Source organism: Notamacropus eugenii, chromosome 1 (genome assembly GCF_028372415.1).
Source record: "Notamacropus eugenii isolate mMacEug1 chromosome 1, mMacEug1.pri_v2, whole genome shotgun sequence".
NCBI classification, from domain to species: domain Eukaryota; kingdom Metazoa; phylum Chordata; class Mammalia; order Diprotodontia; family Macropodidae; genus Notamacropus; species Notamacropus eugenii.
The window spans coordinates 754,719,696-754,740,397 of record NC_092872.1 but is presented as its reverse complement, the minus strand read 5'-3'; the positions used below and the strand labels follow the sequence as shown (position 1 = coordinate 754,740,397).

Here is a 20,702-nt window from a genome sequence, read left to right as displayed (position 1 = left end):
TGGTATAGATGGCGTTCTCAGAGAATTTAGCCACCAAAAAATAGACAGAAATGATTGGGGGGCAGGAGATGAGGATGGGGCGACGTGGACATGTGTTTAGCTGCAGGGAGGCCATCCTTAATCAGGGAGAGATTGGGAACTGCATGGGGGGCAATCTGATGGAGAAGGCAGCCTGGGAGGGACAAGAAGGGGTGGAGAGCAGCTAGTGGAGAGGCCTCATGTGACCCGAGAGAGGTGTGGGAGGTACCCACTCCCAGTACCGAGCCCCTGGAGGCAGGGCTTGGGACACCTCCAGGGCCCCTGTTTAGCGTCCCTGTGGCAGATGGTGATGGGGCCTAGACGTCAGGTGCTGTTTCTGATGGGAGGTCTGTGTGCTGGGGCATGTGAATGAGAAGAGGCACTGTGGCATTAAAATCCTGTGCCCTTAAGTGAAGAACGTCTCTAGGTTTTAAAGAGCTCTTCACCTTGTTGTGAGGCTGGGACACCTTGGGCGATCTGGATGAACCTGTGGCCTCCTCAGAATCAGATTTTTAAAGAATGGGAGGAAAGGCTACATTTTAGTTAGAGGTCAGTAAAATAAACAAGTTATTTGTTTTTCTTGTCTTAGTTCGTCAACTTCTTGAAATCTTTGCAGGGACCTTTGGGTGTCCAAGGACCGCGGGTAAAGAATCTGTGGTCTGAGCAGGCAGTTCTTTTCATAAAATCAGCCTTGATAACATGAAAGCTTCTTTAAAGGTCTTGGAGGCTGAAGAGACAGAAATGATACGTTGATGCTGCTGTGTGCCATGGGGGAGATCAGGAGGGCCTGGGTCTGGAGCCTGGACCCGGAGCTGGGGCCTGGCCCCTTGCCACCTCTCCCCTCCCTGCGCCCCATCTCTTCTGGGTGGAGGAGCTCTCGGACTCCTTTCCCTTGGACACCCTCTGCTTCTGGAGGAAGATGTTCTCTGTGTTGGCCGTGCCTTTCTAACATCCTTCCTTCTCTTGCTTGGGCATCTGTGCGGGGCTCTGCCCCGGGATCCAGGGGCCCCCTGTGTTAACGTGGCCCCGAAGTGAGGTAGGGAGGCTTCCTGCCTGGCCTTGCCTTCCTCCCTTGGGCCCAAAGCCTCTGTTCCTAAGAGGTAGTGAGGGGGTGAGGGGCGGGGAGGCTGGGGCATTTGTGGGGCATTTGTAGCGCCGATGGCGTTAACACCGTGTCTGACTTTTTGTTGTGATACAGGTCCGCAAAGGATGATTTCACATCCATCGTTGGGAAATGTCAAGGTATGAGCTGTTTGTTTTTGAAGTGGGATTTTAGTCTTGTAAATGCTTACTCTGAAGAAGAGAGCTCAGGCCTGGAGGAAGTGGTCGTTTGCCTGTTGTTTATAACCATAAGCTTTTGACATGTCTGTGTCTGAGATCTTCTCTTTGTCCAGGCCCTCCGTTGGTGCAGATCTCAGCCCAGCAGTCTCAACCACATCCCCCATGGGCCAGCTGCCCATCTCACTGGGGCTCTGGTGTGGGGAGCGGCTGAGGAGCACCCCTCTCCCTGCTTTGTGGTCACCCCTCTTGGAGCCTGCCCCTTAGGCTCCCCTCCCTCCCCTCCCCAGGACAGGACAGGCTCTTCCAGGGCCGGCACCGTCTTACTTTTGGGGGTATTTCTCTGTCACCTTGCCCTGTACCCAGCAGAGCAGGTGCTTCACAGATGCTTATTGGTCACCTGATTGAACAATATTTGATTAGACGCCCACCGTGGGCCAGGGGTTGTATGCTTTGCTGCCCTCCATAGCTCTCTATCGCCTCCTGATTACTGAAGTTGAAGGCTTAGCCTTGCCCTCTGGCACCACTTGCCTTTCTGGCCACTATATCATCCCTCCAGCCCCACGCTGGAGGGGCTGCTGGGAAGACCTCTGGCCCTGCTCTCCTCAGTCTTGCAGGTCAGTGTAGAAAAGGGATGGCATTGCAGGGGAGACCAGGACCCCCACAATGGCCTCCCTGTCACCTTGACTGGATGAGGGAGCCTCTCAGGAGAAGGCAGGGGAGAAGCCCTCTACCTTGCCTCCTTGAGGCCTCACACTGGGCACAGTTAACTATCCATGAGGGCTGCAAGGGTTTCATGAAGGAGATGATTTTATAGAGGAAAAAACCTGTCACCTGAACCTACCCTCTCTCCCTGGCACCAGCCTCATGGTCCCCTCTTCTGGTCCTTAGTTTTCCTTCCATCCCACAAAAATACTGGAGACTTCTGAGTGACTGACAAGAGCTAGTGTGGTAGTCCAGGGTACTACCCTGCTCTGGTCTGGCTGATGGCTGCCCCCCAATCTGACCTGGCTGATGCCCCCCCATCTGGCCTAGATAGTGGCAACCCTCCTCCCTCCCAGTCTGACCTGGCTGCTGGGTACCTCCCATCTGCCTTGGCTGATAATGGGGTCTCCCCCCATTCAGCCTGGCTGTTGACCAAACACCCAGTCCTGCCTGCCCAGTGCTCCTTACTCCTACCCCAGTCTGGCTTGGCTGATAATCCCATCCCCAGGGTCAAGATTGATGGATGTTTTCTAGCCCCTGAGGTTCTGCTTGATTCTTTGCCCAGGGGTCTTTTGCCCCGTTTTCTCCTTTACTTCTCGGCTGAATCCTAAGGCAGGCAGCCTTCTTTGGGAGCTTGCGGAGTATGGCTGAGGATTTGTTGATTTGCTCTCATAGGGCTTTGAGGGACAGTGTGCTTGTGGGGGTTTGTCACAGCTGTCACAGTAGACAGTGGGAAAGTGGTGGGGGAGGTCACTTACTTCTTCAGAGTTGGATCCCGCTCTGTGAGGCCACCCATTTTACAACTGAGGAAGCTGAGACTTAGGTTAAGTGAATGGCCCATGGCCATAGAGCTAGTAGGTATCAGAGGAAGGTTTTGAACTCAGACTCTGTCCCCTGCCTTCTGCTCTCCTAGTGGAGGGGAGACTAAGCTAGAAGTCAGGGGCCTTGGGTTTGAGTTCTTGGTTCTCCCTCCAGGCCTCCTCTGTAAAGGGAGGGATGGTGCTCATTCGAGTCCATTCCAGCCCTGAGGGCCATGCGATATACAGTGTGGCTGCAGGACCCAGCTGCAGCGATTCAGAGGTGATATCAGGTGGGGTTTACCCCTTGAAGGGAGCCAGAGCGAGGATGGGGGAGGGAGGAAAGCAGTGGCTTTTGTTTGGCACAGCAGATTGGCAGGGGCACCTGTGACCTTTCAGTGGACTCTGTGTCAGACTGTCCTGGGGCATGTGCTCCCACATATGTGCTTGTCTTCCCAGTGTAGCTGCAAGGGACCCCTCCTTTGTTCCAGACTACTCAGTGGTGCTGCGGGCTGCTTTCTCTCATTGTGCAGAGAAAGGCCTAGTCCCCCCTCCCTCTGACCCTGAACATAGGGTTCTCACCCTGGGTGCTGCTCTGGCAAGCAGTTATAGACCAAGAAAACCCATTCATATTTGTAAAGTGGCATAGCACAGTGCCTGCATGCAGTCAGTGCTTCTTAAATGCATGTTTCCTTCCCACTCATTTCACATGTTACTCTTGACAGGAAAGGCCTCTCCCTTTAAGTGACTGTGTGTTCCCTAGGGGATGGGACAGAATCAGAATATCCAAAGGAAATTAATTAGAGGAGGTGTTCTGTATCTAAGTGGGTGGCCATGGCAGATGGGAGAAGGGTGCTGCCATCCCCCGGGTCTGCACTCTGAGCTGGGGATGCCTAAAGGCTCCCTCTGGACAGGGCTTCTTGACTTTCCTGTCCCCTTTCAGGGAGACATCACAGGAGAGCCCTGTGTCATCCCTCTCCTTGGCCTCTGGATCTGCTGAGGGCAGTGGGCAATCAAAGGGAATAAGGATTTGGGTCATGAGGTAGGCACTGAGTGACTAGACCTGGAGGGTGAAAGCAGAATCAAGTCAGAAGCAGCTAAACCCAGCCTGGGTTCAGGAGAGCAGCCAACGACCAGGGGCAGGGCTGGCGGCAAGGTCTGCAGAGTTGGGAGTGGGGCCAGGGTGTGAAGGCTGGTAGCGGCTGCTTGCCCTCCATGCCCCCACACAGGGGCTCATCATTGAGGCTGCTCTGCGTGCCTTTGTTGCCACCCCCTGGTGGTCCGGGCTGGGATTGTCCTTGCAGCTCCCTTATTCTAGAGGACAAACTGAACTTTAGACACATCCCAGGATCGGTCATAGAGACCCACCACAGAGCCCATGACATCGAGTGGCCATGCGGTCACCCTAGGCAGGTCCCCGCACTTGGCAGCAGAGTCAGAGATGGGGGAACTGGGTTTTCTGAGGAAGTTTCTGCACTCTTACGTGTAATCAGATGCTAGCATTGACGAGGCCAGGTTCACTTAGAGAGCCTGAGTTGAAATTGTGACTTTGGCCCTTACTGCCTGGGGGTGACACGCCAGTTACTTCGTGTTTCTGGGCCTCAGTTTTCTCCTTTATAAAGTGAAGGACTTGGCCTTGATGACCCTGGAACCTTCCACACGTAGCCAACATTTATTAAAGCCTGTGATGTGCTGAGTGCTGGGGCTACACAGAGGAAGGGCACAGACTCTGCTCATGTGTGCACGTGCGGGACAAGTTCTGGCCCACTCTGTAGCTTAAGGCAACAAAGAGATCAAACCTGAGGCTGTTTTTGAATCTTTTTCCAGTCCCTCCCCCCACCGGCTCGCTTTGGGGTGCTGAGGTGCTCCCCACCCCCGGAGCTCAGGCCCTGGGCTCCCTTCTTCCTCTGTGAAGTCTGTGGATCAGCTGCATACACTGCTTGCTCTCCCCTGTGACTAGTGGGTGGTGCCCTGCCCCTCCTTATTCTGTCCTGGTTCACTGCAGTCTGCCTTTGGTGCCCATCTGCCTACTTAAAGGAGGAGACTTCAGGACCAGGGCGCTCCCCAGAGCTATGTGAGGGGCTGATGTGCAGTCCCCCACTCTTCCCTGTGGGGAAGGTCTTTCTTCCCTGCCTGCCTTCTCAGCACTCCTTGGCAGGACCCAGCCTCCTTCTGGAAGCCTTGTTGGCCAGGTCTGGGAGGCATCATCAGGGTCACCCAGCCCATGGGGGTGGAATCATGCATCCTGGGCCTGTTCTGGATATTTTGTCAGCTGTATGAGTAACAGCGGCAGTGGGCGTGGACTTGGAACAAGGGGGCCGCTTCAGCTGCTGCTGGCTGCTTAGACCGCAGGTGTGGGGTGATGATGACCATCTATCTGAATGCTGGTTTAGGCATCAGGAAGCTGGTGGGAGCTGGGGGTGTCTGAGGGGTGGGGGAGGGCTCCTCACCCACTCTGATCAGGCCAGCCTTCAGTGTTTGTTAATAAAGGACTCTCTTCCTTCTCTGTAGTTCCCAAGGATCCCAGCCCTCAGTGGAGGCGAGTGGCCTGGAGTTACGACTGTACCCTGCTGGCTTACGCCGAGAGCACGGGAACCGTGAGGGTGTTTGACCTTATGGGCAGCGAGCTTTTCTTCATCCCCCCGGTATGGTGCTGAGCCTTCTTCAGGGGTCAGGCAGGTGTGGCCTGGGGAGGATGGAGTGAGGAGGGGGCATGGTTCCTGTCCTCCTAGAGTTGGTGGCAGAGCCAGCATGAACTCATGACACAGTGGAGCCGAAGCTAGCCTGCCTTGGGCATTGCAGAGCTGGCGCTTGAACGTGCTTGGTCCTTTACCTCCTGTGGGCCTTGGACCAGTCACTTTCATTCCTTGGCTCCCACTTCCCCTCAGCAGAACAAAAGAGTTGGGTTCACCCTGAGGACCTATGCCAGAGTCAACCTAAAATCCAGGCCTGTATGCAGAAAGCGTCACATAAGTGGTGCTGGCGGCAGTTCCGAGGAGGGGGAGAGTGCAGAGGACAGTCCAGGGAGAGAAGGGTGTTCCCAGGATTGGAGTAGAGGCAGCAGGGAGAGAAGACCAGGGCACTGCCAGGAGCCAGAACCTAGACCTTATCCTTTTGGCCTTGGGCACGTGGACAATAAGATGTGTCTAAAAGGTGGGTGGGTGGTGCCTCACAGGTGCTGACCAGTGTACAGTCGCAGGCCTGACCTGGAGCACCAGGTGTGAGCTCCTGGAAGCTGCTTGGCTTAGCTTGTTGTTGGGGCAGGTGCCCCTTCTGTCACTCTGTGAGCTCCTAGTCTAGAGCAGGAAGGGGCCATAAAGGCTGTCTAGGACCCTGAGGCCCGGGCCAGTGAGAACACAAAGCGAGGTCAGTCACATAGGTGGTAGAATTTGGGCAGGGTCAGAGTGGGATTAGAACTTGGGTCTCATGACTCCACAGCATGAGTCTGGACTGGTGTCACCTTTTGTGAATAAGGACATGTATGTCAGAATCATTTGTGATGGGAGTCCAGGGTGTGTAAGATTCCCTGTGGGCCCGGGGAACCTCTGTGAATTAATGAATGAATGTTTGGGAGGTGCTGGTTGGGCAGAGCTCAGTGTTGGGCTCTGAAGAGATGCTAGAAAGTTTGGTTTGGCCCTGCCCACAGGGAGCTCATCATCTGGAAAAGTCCTCTGGGCCCTGGGCTGTAGGGGCAGGGGCCTAGTGGGTGGTCACGCCTCTTCTTTAATGCCAGTTCCTCCGTTGGCCAGCCGTGCCAAGGTCTTTGGTTCCCAGAGCTTTCCTCTCTGGGACGTCAGTCCCTGTAGGAAGGAACCATCATCCGGGCATCTCCCCGAGGGCAGCTTCTCGGTATGTGTGTTGTGAGCACTTGGGGGGCAGGGACAGTCTTGCCTTTCTTTGTGTCCCCAGTACTTCGCATGGTGCCTGGCACACAGGAAGCACTCTGTACATGTTAGCTGATGTTGTTAGTGTGATTGTTGTTGATTGTGACCAGTTCTGAGGGATCTGAGGGGAGATGATGGTCAAGATGGCAGGGGGCTCTGCCTGGCCTGACCTGCACTGCCTCCTGCATTGTTCCCAGGACCCTGCTGCTCTGTGGCCTGACAGAGGGGTTGTCCATGGTCCTGGGTCATCAGTAGGAGGTAGTGTGATCCCAGGGGGAGCTCTGAGCTGCCCTGCTTCATTGGTCGGCATTGATTTGTTATCCCTTTCAGTAACTGAGCCATTGGGATGTTCTCTTGTCTCCTGCAGGCATCCAGTTTTCCCAGAGATCTCAGCTATGCTGTTGCAGGGTTGATATTTCTAGAATACAAGGCAAGTGCGCAGTGGTCCGCAGAGCTCCTGGTCATTAATTATCGGGGAGAGCTGAGAAGTTACCTCGTGAGGTAAAGGCAGACTTCTGACTTCACCCCAGGCCTGTAGGAGCCCCTTGGATTCCTGGTTTCATGTAATGTTGGGTGACCTTTCTTTTCTTTCTGATTTAGTGTTGGCACCAATCAGGGCTACCAGGAGAGCCACAGTTTCAGCTTCAGTGGCCACTATCCCCGTGGAGTCAACACTGCAATTTACCATCCAGGCCACAGGTGAGTGTGTGGGCAGCTCATGCCATGCGGTGCCCCCAAGTGCCAGCAGTGCCTGAGCCAGCCAGAGAGCTGGCAGTCGATGGAATTGCAGAGAAAGAGAGGGCTCCTTCAGAGCTTCTTGAGGGATGTTCACCTTCTTCTGATTCTATGTCTTTGGAATTGTGCAGCAGGGTTGGGAGCAGCCTCTTGCTCTGGGACTTGCCCTGGGCCAGCCTGGGAGCTCCAGGGAGATGTCCAGGGTGGGCAGCCTTCTTCCCCTGGTGTCTTTGAGGAGGGGGGGAGATGCAGGCAGACTCCTGGGCCTCAGTCCAACCCTAGCTCCTGGGGCCTGCTTCTTTCCATGCATCCCTCACTTCCCTTGGTGTCGTGCCCAGGAGCTCAAGGTTGAGTTGGCAGGAGGAGGGGAATTAGAAGGTACCTGCCAGTGTTGTGTGACAAATAGGACAGAAAGAGCTCAGCTCAAATGCTGGGAGGCATTGGGTTTATTTGGGGAAGAGAACGTGAGGCCTTTGCTGAGTTGGAAGTCTTTTCTTTTCATAAATTTGAATAATGTTATTGTGTACTCCAGAAAAATTGTTAACAGGCTTTTCCTTAAATCAAAATGTATTTCTTTTGATTATAAAATAGCCACGTTATCTTAGGATGGGAAAACCATGCTGGGCTCCTTTTCAGAGGATGGCTGGGTTTTTACAAAGAGGATGGCCTTTTGAGTGTCAGTCTTAACATTTCACATCTTGTATTTTTCATGCATGACTTCCCATTAATTCTCAAATTTGAATTTTGCAACTAGAGAGTGAATAGGCTTGTCTTGCTTTGATATGCAAAGCTCAGTTGTCTCAAATGATGGGGACCAAGGGAGCCCAGGCTGAACCAGCCAGGAGTCGTTGACACTGGTTTGCTTTTCCTTTTGGGAGAGCTGGCGCCTCCTGGGCTTTGCTCTTGGATGCCATTAATTTCTCAGGGGACTATTTCCTGAGCTCTTTTAATTCTGGGCGCTGTTTTTTAGTTTGTTTCCATTGCAGTCATTACATCCGGGTCAGTCTTAGCAGACAACGGTGATACTCAGAGATTTCTCTCATTGTTTCCCTTTGTGACACAGAAAGTTTGTAACCAGGATTTGGATTTGAGGCCCAGTTCTTACCAGGGAGGTTTGTAGCCTTGGGCGTCCTATACCCCTTTGAGCCACAGTAGGGATAATAGGCCCACCTCATAAGCACTGCACACCTTAGCGACCCTAGACACTGGCACCGTCCAGCCCAGGTTCTGTTTCTGGGTCACAAATCCGCAGCAGCAAGGGGATCTTGGAGGCCACAGAGTCTGGCCCTTCAGTTTACAAAGAAGAGAGCGTAAGGGCTAGACCACGTAAATGTCTTGTCCATCATCATCACCTTCACTCCTACACACAAATGCCCGGATCGAGTCCACTATAGGTTGATGTTACATGGCCTACCCAGGGAATTTGCTGCTACCCAGCAATCCTACTGTTCCTCCCCTATCACCTCCCCATCCTGTCCTCCATGGCATCTCTTCTGTATCTTCTCACCATGGCTTGCCACACCATTTCCCCTCTTGCTCTGCTCCTCCCCCCATATATCCAGATTGGTGTCAAGGCCTCTCCGTTTCACCTCTGCAGCATCTCTGGTCCGTTTTACCTCTGCAGCACCTCTGCTCCATTTCCCCATCTCTTGTCCATTTCACCTCTGCAGCACCTCTGCTCCATTTCCCCATCTCTTGTCCATTTCACCTCTGCAGCATCTCTGGTCCATTTCCCCATCTCTTGTCCATTTCACCTCTGCAGCATCTCTGGTGCATTTCCCCATGTCTTGTCCATTTCTCCTCTGCAGCATCTCTGGTCCATTTCACTTCTGGAACACCTCTGCTCCATTTCCCCATCTCTGGTCCATTTCACCTCTGCAGCATCTCCGGTCCATTTCCCCATCTCTTGTCCATTTCACCTCTGCAGCACCTCTGCTCCATTTCCCCATCTCTTGTCCATTTCACCTCTGCAGCATCTCTTCTCCATTTCACCATCTCTTCTCCATTTCACCTCTGCAGTGCCTCTGCTCCATTTCCCCATCTCTTGTCCATTTCACCTCTGGAACACCTCTGCTCCATTTCCCCATCTCTGGTCCATTTCACCTCTGCAGCATCTCTGGTCCATTTCCCCATCTCTGGTCCATTTCACCTCTGCAGCATCTCTGGTCCATTTCCCCATGTCTTGTCCATTTCACCTCTGCAGCATCTCTGGTCCATTTCACCTCTGCAGCACCTCTGCTCCATTTCCCCATCTCTTGTCCATTTCTCCTCTGCAGCACCTCTGCTCCATTTCCCCATCTCTTGTCCATTTCTCCTCTGCAGCATCTCTGGTCCATTTCCCCATCTCTTGTCCATTTCACCTCTGCAGCACCTCTGCTCCATTTCCCCATCTCTTGTCCATTTCACCTCTGCAGCATCTCTGGTCCATTTCCCCATCTCTTGTCCATTTCACCTCTGCAGCATCTCTGGTCCATTTCCCCATCTCTTGTCCATTTCACCTCTGCAGCATCTCTGGTCCATTTCCCCATGTCTTGTCCATTTCTCCTCTGCAGCATCTCTGGTCCATTTCACCTCTGGAACACCTCTGCTCCATTTCCCCATCTCTGGTCCATTTCACCTCTGCAGCATCTCCGGTCCATTTCCCCATCTCTTGTCCATTTCACCTCTGGAACACCTCTGCTCCATTTCCCCATCTCTTGTCCATTTCACCTCTGCAGCATCTCTGCTCCATTTCACCATCTCTTCTCCATTTCACCTCTGCAGTGCCTCTGCTCCATTTCCCCATCTCTTGTCCATTTCACCTCTGGAACACCTCTGCTCCATTTCCCCATCTCTGGTCCATTTCACCTCTGCAGCATCTCTGGTCCATTTCCCCATCTCTGGTCCATTTCACCTCTGCAGCATCTCTGGTCCATTTCCCCATCTCTTGTCCATTTCACCTCTGCAGCATCTCTGGTCCATTTCCCCATCTCTTGTCCATTTCACCTCTGCAGCATCTCTGGTCCATTTCCCCATGTCTTGTCCATTTCTCCTCTGCAGCATCTCTGGTCCATTTCACCTCTGGAACACCTCTGCTCCATTTCCCCATCTCTGGTCCATTTCACCTCTGCAGCATCTCCGGTCCATTTCCCCATCTCTTGTCCATTTCACCTCTGGAACACCTCTGCTCCATTTCCCCATCTCTTGTCCATTTCACCTCTGCAGCATCTCTGCTCCATTTCACCATCTCTTCTCCATTTCACCTCTGCAGTGCCTCTGCTCCATTTCCCCATCTCTTGTCCATTTCACCTCTGGAACACCTCTGCTCCATTTCCCCATCTCTGGTCCATTTCACCTCTGCAGCATCTCTGGTCCATTTCCCCATCTCTGGTCCATTTCACCTCTGCAGCATCTCTGGTCCATTTCCCCATCTCTTGTCCATTTCACCTCTGCAGCATCTCTGGTCCATTTCCCCATCTCTTGTCCATTTCACCTCTGCAGCATCTCTGGTCCATTTCCCCATGTCTTGTCCATTTCACCTCTGCAGCATCTCTGGTCCATTTCACCTCTGGAACACCTCTGCTCCATTTCCCCATCTCTTGTCCATTTCACCTCTGCAGCACCTCTGCTCCATTTCCCCATCTCTTGTCCATTTCTCCTCTGCAGCATCTCTGGTCCATTTCCCCATCTCTTGTCCATTTCACCTCTGCAGCACCTCTGCTCCATTTCCCCATCTCTTGTCCATTTCACCTCTGCAGCATCTCTGCTCCATTTCCCCATCTCTTGTCCATTTCACCTCTGCAGCATCTCTGGTCCATTTCACCATCTCTTCTCCATTTCTCCTCTGCAGCATCTCTGGTCCATTTCACCTCTGGAACACCTCTGCTCCATTTCCCCATCTCTTGTCCATTTCACCTCTGCAGCACCTCTGCTCCATTTCCCCATCTCTTGTCCATTTCACCTCTGCAGCATCTCTGGTCCATTTCCCCATCTCTTGTCCATTTCACCTCTGCAGCACCTCTGCTCCATTTCCCCATCTCTTGTCCATTTCACCTCTGCAGCATCTCTGGTCCATTTCCCCATCTCTTGTCCATTTCACCTCTGCAGCATCTCTGGTCCATTTCACCATCTCTTCTCCATTTCTCCTCTGCAGCATCTCTGGTCCATTTCACCTCTGGAACACCTCTGCTCCATTTCCCCATCTCTTGTCCATTTCACCTCTGCAGCACCTCTGCTCCATTTCCCCATCTCTTGTCCATTTCTCCTCTGCAGCATCTCTGGTCCATTTCCCCATCTCTTGTCCATTTCACCTCTGCAGCACCTCTGCTCCATTTCCCCATCTCTTGTCCATTTCACCTCTGCAGCATCTCTGGTCCATTTCCCCATCTCTTGTCCATTTCACCTCTGCAGCATCTCTGGTCCATTTCCCCATGTCTTGTACATTTCACCTTTGCAGCATCTCTGGTCCATTTCCCCATCTCTTGTCCATTTCACCTCTGCAGCATCTCTGGTCCATTTCCCCATCTCTTGTCCATTTCACCTCTGCAGCATCTCTTGGATGTAATTCCTTCTTTTCTCTGATGTGCCCTGCCCCAGTGCAGGCCCTCATCACTTCATGCCTGGACTGTGGCAGTAACTGCTGGGAGGTCTGCCTGCCTCAGGTCTCTCCTTGCTTCGGTGCATCCTCCATGTAGCCACCAAAGTCATTTTTCTCACATGCAGAACTGGTCATGTCATCCCTCACTCAACAAACTCCTGTGGCTCCCCAACACCTGCAGTGTCAAATAGCAAATGATCTGTTTGGCATTCGAAGCCAAACTCTCTCTCCCCTACCCTTTACAGTTTTCTTACTTCTTACTTCCTGCTGTATCCTCTGCAGTCCAGTGACACTGGCCTTTTCTGTTCCTCAAATAAGATGCCCCATCTCCTGACTCCAGGCGTTTTCACTGACTGTCTTCTATTCCTGGAATGTTCTCCTCTGTTTCTTCTTATTGATTTCCTTGGCTTCCTTTAAGCCCTAACTAAAATCCTTCCTTCTACAGGAAGCCTTCTCCAACTGCTCTTGATGCCAGTGTCTTTTTCTTTTCATTATTTCCTACATATCCTCTATATGTCCTGTTGGCATGTAGTTGTTTGCTTGTCTCCCACATAGAATGGTTTTTGGCCATTGTGAGTGGTTCCAGGATTATTCCATAGACCACATTCAGGTGCTAGCTGTCACTTACCTTCTCCCTCGTGTTTCCTGTATTAGTCACTGAAGGAACAGCCAGATATAAAACTGTACCAGTAAAATTTTCATAGATTCTTAACCAGACGAAATTCATTGTTTCAAGGCAGAGCTCTTCCAGGAAGACTCTGCATGCTTGAAGCTGGACTTGTAGGCTGGCAATCGCAGCATTGCCATTGACTCTAGCCACGGAAGGTGATTGCTGCCATTGGTTGGAGAGATTAGTGTTGTACGGTATGCCTGGAGAATGGGCATTTCAGTAATAGAGCTGACCCTAAACGGAGTGGAGATTTCTTTTGGCTTTTCAATTTTTCATTTTTGGACATTTGATAGCATCCTTCCTCCTTAGAGCTCAGAGCCGTCTTCTGAACAGGAGAGGGACCCTTTTGTCTGGTGTTCTTTGGATGTCATTCTAAAGGACCCCAGGGTCTTTGGAGACTCCTGTTTCTGGATTTCTAGAGACAGTTGCTATGTAGAAGTTAAGAATTGTCCCATGTATTTTGTGGGCTAGGCTGATACTTGACTGGAGGGTCTTGAGTTTGAGCCTTCTATAGGCAGCTAAGCACTCCTGGCTCAAGAGGAGTTTGATTGTGGCAGCTTCCAGCTTCCTGTTAAATGGGAGAAAAATATGATTTCTTATCCTTTCTTTTGACCTTACCACAGAATGTAATAATTTGAAAGTGGTCCTTCACCCCAGTAGTCTTTTGGAATGGTGATTGGTTCCCTCCATCTAGGATGTGTTGCAATCATCTTGGGCTGACTGGAAGACCTTTAACATTTTAAATTATGTTTTACTCATGATTTATTTTTCCCTCTTTGAGAGAAGGTTTTTTTAAAATTGTTGTTTAACTTGAGGCAGTAGCTTCATTTCATCTGTCACTGAGTTTCATTTGTCCTGAAAAAAAATCTTTTCAATTATAAATGTACTCTTCTGGATGTGATGGCTTTTCCTAAATCCCTGAAAAAAGATTTATTGAGATGCAATTACTAAGAGGCTGTTTGGGCCAGGCTGGAGTTTCTGCTGTTGCTGCTGTGTTGATCCCTCTTGTGATTGGTCTTTTACATTTTTGCTTTCCCTGGGCAGGGGTTGAGCTGTCTCCGTTGAGATGCAGGCCATGGAGTTTTCTATCCTCAGATCCTAGGGTAGGGCTGGGTTGGCAGAGACCTTCTAGCTTCCCATTTTATAGATAAGGAAAGTGAAGTCACATGAGGGAAAAGAGTTCCCTCCGATTACATAGGGTTAGGGTTGGCAGAGTTAGCGTTTGGACCTCGGGCCTCTGTTTCCAAAACCGTAGCCTTTTCTTCCTCTCTTAGGGTGTAGTATTTAATTCCCTGAAAGGACTTTTAGAGTTTTTGATAATCAAATGGGAAAGATGAAAAATATGTAGTTCAGGAAAGGTAGAGAAACAAAACCTCTTGAGTGTTGATGTGTCAGAAAAGACTTTCTCCTGTTCAGTGGAGGTCTTTTGAAGCACGTGAGGTTGGACATTTTCAGATTGACCTAGATGGGGTCATTGTGCCTTGATTAACCCAAGGAATTGGAACTAAGAGTTTCAAATGTCCATTATTTAAGGTTAGAACAAAATGTGTTGAGGGAGTGTGGCTTCCCATTTATGTTGTAGGAGAAGCCGCAGAATTAAGTGGAATGTCAAGCAGATTCGGCTTTGAAGATGGCCTACAGTGGAACTCTTCTTTGGGGATCATGGTCAGGGAGCCTGTGCTCTGAGCCTCTGTCCCTTCATCTGGGAAGTGAGGGGCTCCTTGGTCTAGAAAGGCCCTTCCAGTTGAAAAGCTCATGATCTCTTTGTGACCTTATCCCTCATTTCTGGAGGAAAGTAAGAGAAGAGGAATGGGAAATAGAATTCCCTGGAGTACCCCAATTTTAAACGCTGCTTCTCCTGGAGGATTCTAGATGTGCCTCCTCCCTTCTCCTTCCCTTCTCCCTTCTGGAAACCTCAGTAGTGTTTTCACTCTGGTCCTCTTCAGGACTTCTGTTGGGTGGGGACTATACCATGCTCCTTGGGAGCGCCCTGTACCTTAGAGTCATAGTGTTCCATCGACATTGCAACCCTGCATCTGAGAGGTGGCTAAAGAAACTGAGACTCAGAGAAGGACAGTGGGTTGCTCATAGTCAAGTAACAGCTTATTGCAGGCAGAGCTGGGACATGAGCTGGGATTTTAGAGATTCTTTGTCCTTCAATGATTCCAAGGCTGTTTGTTGCTGTGAGCGCTCCTCCTCTGAGACTGAGCTGGTTTTTCATCCTGCATGACTCTTGGCCATGGCTTTCCATAAGTCTTCTCAGAGAGGGATCCACCTCTAAAATGATAATAATAAGGATTTACAGATGCTTTCAATTTTGGAAAGCCATTCACATCCATTGTCATACAGGCGCCCTGTGTGGTCAAGGCAGGGCTTACCACACGCATGTGCTAGGGGAGGGAGCAGACCTGCCTCTGGTTGCAGAGCTAACAAGTGTCCTAGCCGAGCCTGCTAAGTCTGATGTCTGGCCAAGGCTGCCATGGCTCCATGGCTCCTCAGAAGCCAGATTCCTTTAATAAGCAGAGAATGCTGTCTATCCCTGCATTACAGGGGATCTCCTTTCTGGGTCCTCATCTCACTTATTTTGTCCCTCAAGGATTAGAAAGGTTTTGGATTATAGTTTCTCTGCTTTTGTCTTTTTTGGGTCTTCTGCACACCACCCCCACCCCCCCCCCATTTAGCTACTGAGAAATGTGCCTGTCTGTCTCAGGAGTCTCCAGCTGTTGGAGACAGGGCCGTACTTTGGAAACAGCATAATAGACTTTGAAAGGAGGGAGCCTGCTTATGACTGAGTCCTTCCCTCTCATTGGTCCTGAGATTCCTGGGCTGGTGAAGTGGCATTGCTGCTTGTTCTTTTCCTGTGGTTTGGGCAGCCCGATGGCCAGCATTGATGGAGAGGCAATGCTGCTTTAGGGTTTGAGAGAGTGGAAAAGACTATCTAAGGAGGAAGTTCCCTCTGGTAGAACATAATGGAATTTCTGTCTCCTTTGGAACAGTTTTGTTGTGAAAATGATGCACAGGCTAAGAGCCAAAGGTCAGTGATTTTCTTTGTCCAGACGATGTTCCGTTTGCCCAAGACAAGACCCTTGACCCTTGTGGGGTGTAGCTCATCCAAGTGTGAAATCCATGGAATAATTACAGCAGCGAGGCATGGAGGAACGTGTTCAATTTGTGCCTAAAGTGGTCTGAAATCTGCTAATGGAAAACACTCATTATCTGACTGAGTTAATTAAGGTTGGGATACTGAAGGGAGGAGTGGACTGAAAGCTTGTGTTGGAGGGCAGTCTGCTGGACGCGGGCAGGGCTAGGGGCACAGTGGGCTGGCAGTGTTTTCTTGTCTTGTATTACAGAAGCATCAGTCTAGGGGTGGGAGTGGGCAGGCAGAGATGTCATCTGTACTTCTTTCATTTTACAGATGAGGAAATCGAGCCCGCAGCTTGTTCAAGGTCATTCTGGTAAAAAGAGCTCGAGATCTGAACCCAGGTCCTCTGACTCCCAGTCTAGGGCAGCCAGGGGCTGGATAGGAGAATAGTGGATAGGGGCAGCAGGGCCTGGGTTCAAGTCCTGCTTCAGACACTTACTAGCTCTGTGTCCCTGGGCAAGTCATTGAGCCTTCCTGCCTCAGTTTACTCATCTGTAAAATAGGGATGTTGATAGCACTCAGTGTTGTTGGGAGGATCACATGAGACACTGTTTGTAAAGTAAGTGGCACATAGTAGGTGCTTAACAAATACTTGTTTTCTTCTTCCCTGCCTGCACTTGCCCTCCTTTCAGGATGCTTGGTAAGGAAGAAGTTTATTTGGCATTGGATTTCTTCACGAGTATCTCATTTCATCCCATTTTCTCTCTTTCATAGTAACTTGGATAACCACCAGGGATTGCTTAGAATCTATAATTCAACCCTGAATATTCATTGCTTGTGTGCAGAGCATGTAAGCCCTGATCCCTGCCCTCTTGGCAGTCTGTTGTCCCACAGGAGGAGAGGCTGGCACAGATCTGTTTGCTTCAGGAGAACTGAGGGGGCAGGTGGTCAGTCCAGGGCAGGATCGGCCGGCCCCTGGGGGAGGGCAGCCAAGTCAGACTGTGAAATCCCACGGTGCAGGATAAGGGGAGAGAGAGCATTCCAGGCAAAGGAAATGGGACTGTTCCAAGAGAAGGTTTCCTTTCCTTCCTGCAGAATGCTGTATTGTTCTTCTGCTGTCCCTGCATAGTGGGTTTTCAAAAAAAATTACATGTGTCTTTTGTTTTTACATTATGGGATTTCCCATTACATTTTTTCCCTAGCCCTCTCCCAGAGAACTATCCTTTCTAATGAAGTTTGAAGAAAGCAAGAAGCAAAAACAATCTGCCAACTAAACAACGTATTAGAGAGTCTGACATTGGCCAGAGCGTCTCATCTCCTCTGACGGGGAGGATTGTTGATGCAAAGGTTCCTCCTTGGTGGGTGGTGGCACGCAGGGTACCTGGAAGGTCTCTCATGGCCCCGACTGTGGGTTTACCCCACAGCTTGTGTGTTCCGTGCCTCCTTGGGAATCATCTTCATGGATGTCGGCCTTGCAGTGGGCTGGGGATGGTTTTCTCCCAACAAATCAAACTTCAGTTAAAGGGGGCTGGTACCCAAAGGTGTCAGCAGCAAAGAGGAAGCAGCATTCAGAGGAGCAGCAGACGGAGGAAGGGTCCCTGCCTCCAGCCTACCCATTGTGCCCACCCACATTGCCATGAACAGGACCCAGACCCGTTGTGGGCGGGTAGTTGTCATTGTGATGGCTCAGGAAGCTCCTTGGCCACTTCCCCTGGGTGCCCTGGCGTTCACTTTCCTTCTTCCCTGAGCCTCAGTGCCCTCCTCTGCACAGTGCGGGTTTCTAGGGTGCCCTGCACACAGCCAGTGGCCCACAGGTACTGGCTTTCTTGGGCCAGAGAGTGAAGAGGGGAGTGGACAGGCTGGGGACAGGAGCTCCTGAAGGATCATGGCACTGCGGGCCTGTCACGCAGGTGGCATCAGCTGGCCTTGTTATCCCCAGATTACAAACCCAGACCCTCTGATTATGAGGCCAGTAGGGTTTAGGTGCAGAATTTCATGCTCTGGTGCAAGGATTGTGGATTTGGCCTGGCCAGAGACCTTGAAGGGCATCTCAGCCAGCTATATATGAAGAAACTGAGGCCCAGAGAGTGCAGTAGGTGAGCCCAGGTCCTTCACACCCAAAGGCAGTGTCCTTGCTTCCCTCTGATGGTGCTGCCCCCAGAGCGCCCTTCTCATGGCTTGTCCTTTTAGCTTCTGGGGTTCTGGGCTCCCAGCATGGGGATGGGCTGTGTGTAGCCAGGCCATCCTTCACCTGGAGCAGAGTGACCTTCCTGCATTGGGGGCCTCAAGTACTCACCCTTGGGCTCATGGCACTGAGGGGCCACAGATTTGTTCAAGGACAAATTCTCTCTGGTCTCCGTGGTCACCCTGTGGGACTTGGGCGTCCAATGGGGATGCAGGCCCCTTCTCTTTTGCTTTCTGATTCTCTGTCTAGGTGCAATCAAAGTTTTTAGGGGAAAATGTCACTTGGAGCAAGAAAGCTTACAGAGCACATGTAGGGTCCCAGAGGAGGCAGCCCCCAGGCTGATCCTTGGAAAGGCCCAGGGCCTACCCCACCTCAGGGGCTAGCTCAGCTCTCAGCCTCTTGGGTAGGCAAGGGAGCACCGAGTCAGCAGCACCCCCTCCTTCAGGAAATGTCTTGATGTGATTTTTGTTATTTCATTTTGACTTCTCTGTGTGAAGAGGGGGCTGTTCACTGCTGTGAGCTCCTTGGGGGCAAGGGCGGGTTCATCCTTCCTCTCCAAACGCACTGCTTGGCATACAGTCAGAATTTACTAGACGCTTATTGAACGAAATCAATTGGCCCATCCATGGCAGGGCAGCATGAGGGCAAATGTGCTGATAGTTGGCAGGTGGGACGCTCCCTGGAAGCATCAGGAGCCCACAGTGGGTCCTGAGGGGGTGTCCTGGTGCAGGGGGCACAGTGGGCAGTGAAGGTCATACTGAGGCATGAATTCTACATCTGTGCCTGGGTGGGTACCCTGCTCTCCGGCTATCACCTTGTTTTACACCACCAGGTGGCGCCTTCTGCCAACAGTTATTTGGCTAAAAAGGAGAAAAGTTCATTCAAACCCAGATGGATTCTGGGGCAATCGAGTCTGACTGCTCTGCCCCTCCCCCACAGCAGCGTTGGGGCTTAGGACTGCTAGTCTCACTGAAGTGGACCTTGTCCTTTGCTGTCCTCTTCAGCTAATTAGTAGTGATAGGAGCTGGCATTCTGTGGCGCAGTGAGGTTTGCAAAGCGCTCTACAGATACCTCATTCATTGATCTCTGTTTTACTGGTGAGGAAACTAAGTCCTGGGTCTTTAACCGTTACAGGGGCCCCTCCCCTCCTATTTTGCCCCCTGCCCTCCTGTGGGGCGCAGCCAATCAGTCCTCTGGCAGGGTGGAGTCCAGCCTAGGCCTTCTCGTTCGTTCAGCTGCCCCCTGCCCACTTCTCAGGTTGACCAGAGGGATTCTATCTCAGATGCCTAGTGCTGTGCTCATCACTTCAGCCTGCTTGGGGTGGAGGCTGGCCAAGAGAGTGATGAGAATTCTTAGGAAGGGAATGTCTTTTATCATAGTACTGGGAGGTAAGAAACTTGGGCCCTGTTGAGTCCTTGTATCACTACAGTGGCTTTGACACTCACTGGGCAAACCCAGGAGAACCGTCTCCTGCCTGTTTGAGGGAAAGGAAGCCCCCTCTCCTGCTGGGCTCCAGGAGGGGCTGATTAGATGGTGTTTAAGAATAACTAAGTCCTGGGAAGAAGTGGTGTTAGTGTTCAGATTCATGTGCATAGTGCAGTTTCATGTGGGGACGTTGTTTTAATTATCAGGGGATGGCTCTGTCTTTTTTGTTGGAGACTTCCTTCTAAGTTAGCACTTTCCATGACACTTAGATCTTGGGACTTTCATCCTTCATGTATAGCAATGACGTTTGGTTCTTGGAAAAGAATCAGGATGGAATTCTGAAAGAGAGGCCAATTTGCCTCTTTGGTTCTGATTAATCAGAGGAATTTGGCCCCCCTGAATTCTGGGCTTTCCCTGGACTCTCACGTGCCCACTGCTTTTTGGAAAATCACCTAAAGCCCAAATATTTGGATTGCCTAAAGCTGTGTCTGTCCATTTGGGAGCTCTGTGGAGGGAGGTGGGATCATGTGGGCATCATGGCAGCCACCTCCCTTCCACTCCAGGGCTGACTTCACTGTCACCGTCTGCTGAGAAGTCTCCCCAGGCAGATGAGCCTGTGTCCAGATCTCTTTGATGAGACAAGTCTAATTCAGCCTTTCTCTCATGGTTCAGGGTCATCTTTCTAAGTCAGTTCTGCCCATTGTGTCTGGAAGCAATCCTTCCCTCTTCTGTTGTGTCTTTCATTCTGCTTGTTATGGAGGAATCAGATAACCCTCCTTGCTGGACTTGTAATAAAATGTGGGTATGCAGGCTGGGCGCTCCGCTTTGACTTGGCTGAGGCTATTTGGGAAGCTTCTGCTTTTTTAAAGTTGTTGATTCTGGATGAAAAGCCAGGCTGCTCAGGATGCTAATATCAGAGATGTCAGGCTGTAACACATACGTAGAGGCCTCAAGTCCCAGGCCCAAAGCAGGAATCCCAGAGCACCCCAGGGAGCTCCCTGTGTTGGGAGTGGTCCAGTCCCCTTTGGCCTACTCTCATGCTTGGAAAGCTTTTGCTTCTGATGGTGGGTCTGCATCTGTCTCTTTGTCCCTTCTGTCTGCTACCTCTTGCTCTGCCCTCTAGCAGACCGAGGCCACTCCCTCTTTAAAAAAAGAAACGTTGAGAACTTCATTGAACAAGAAAGGGGAAATTGTATCGGAAATTGGAAATATCTGTTAGTGTTTGTTTTTTAAGAAATCTATATTTGCATATAGGACAGCTTATAAAGGAATAAAAGATGTGCCCTGTTGGTTCCCTTTCTGTATTTTTCTTTTCTGTAAATTTAAAATTTTTTACTGACTTCCTTT

General features: G+C 51.0%; 1 protein-coding gene across 1 annotated transcript in view; it reads left to right on the top strand.

Annotated features, from left to right (window-relative positions):
* Positions 1-20,702, top strand: part of NBAS (NBAS subunit of NRZ tethering complex) — a 280,935-nt gene that overhangs the window by 16,950 nt on the left and 243,283 nt on the right. The window contains exons 6-9 of the mRNA XM_072642657.1: positions 1,217-1,260; positions 5,310-5,443; positions 7,050-7,183; positions 7,283-7,381. Of these exons, the coding sequence (XP_072498758.1) occupies positions 1,217-1,260; positions 5,310-5,443; positions 7,050-7,183; positions 7,283-7,381 (411 nt within the window). The remainder of the gene's footprint in view (positions 1-1,216; positions 1,261-5,309; positions 5,444-7,049; positions 7,184-7,282; positions 7,382-20,702) is intronic.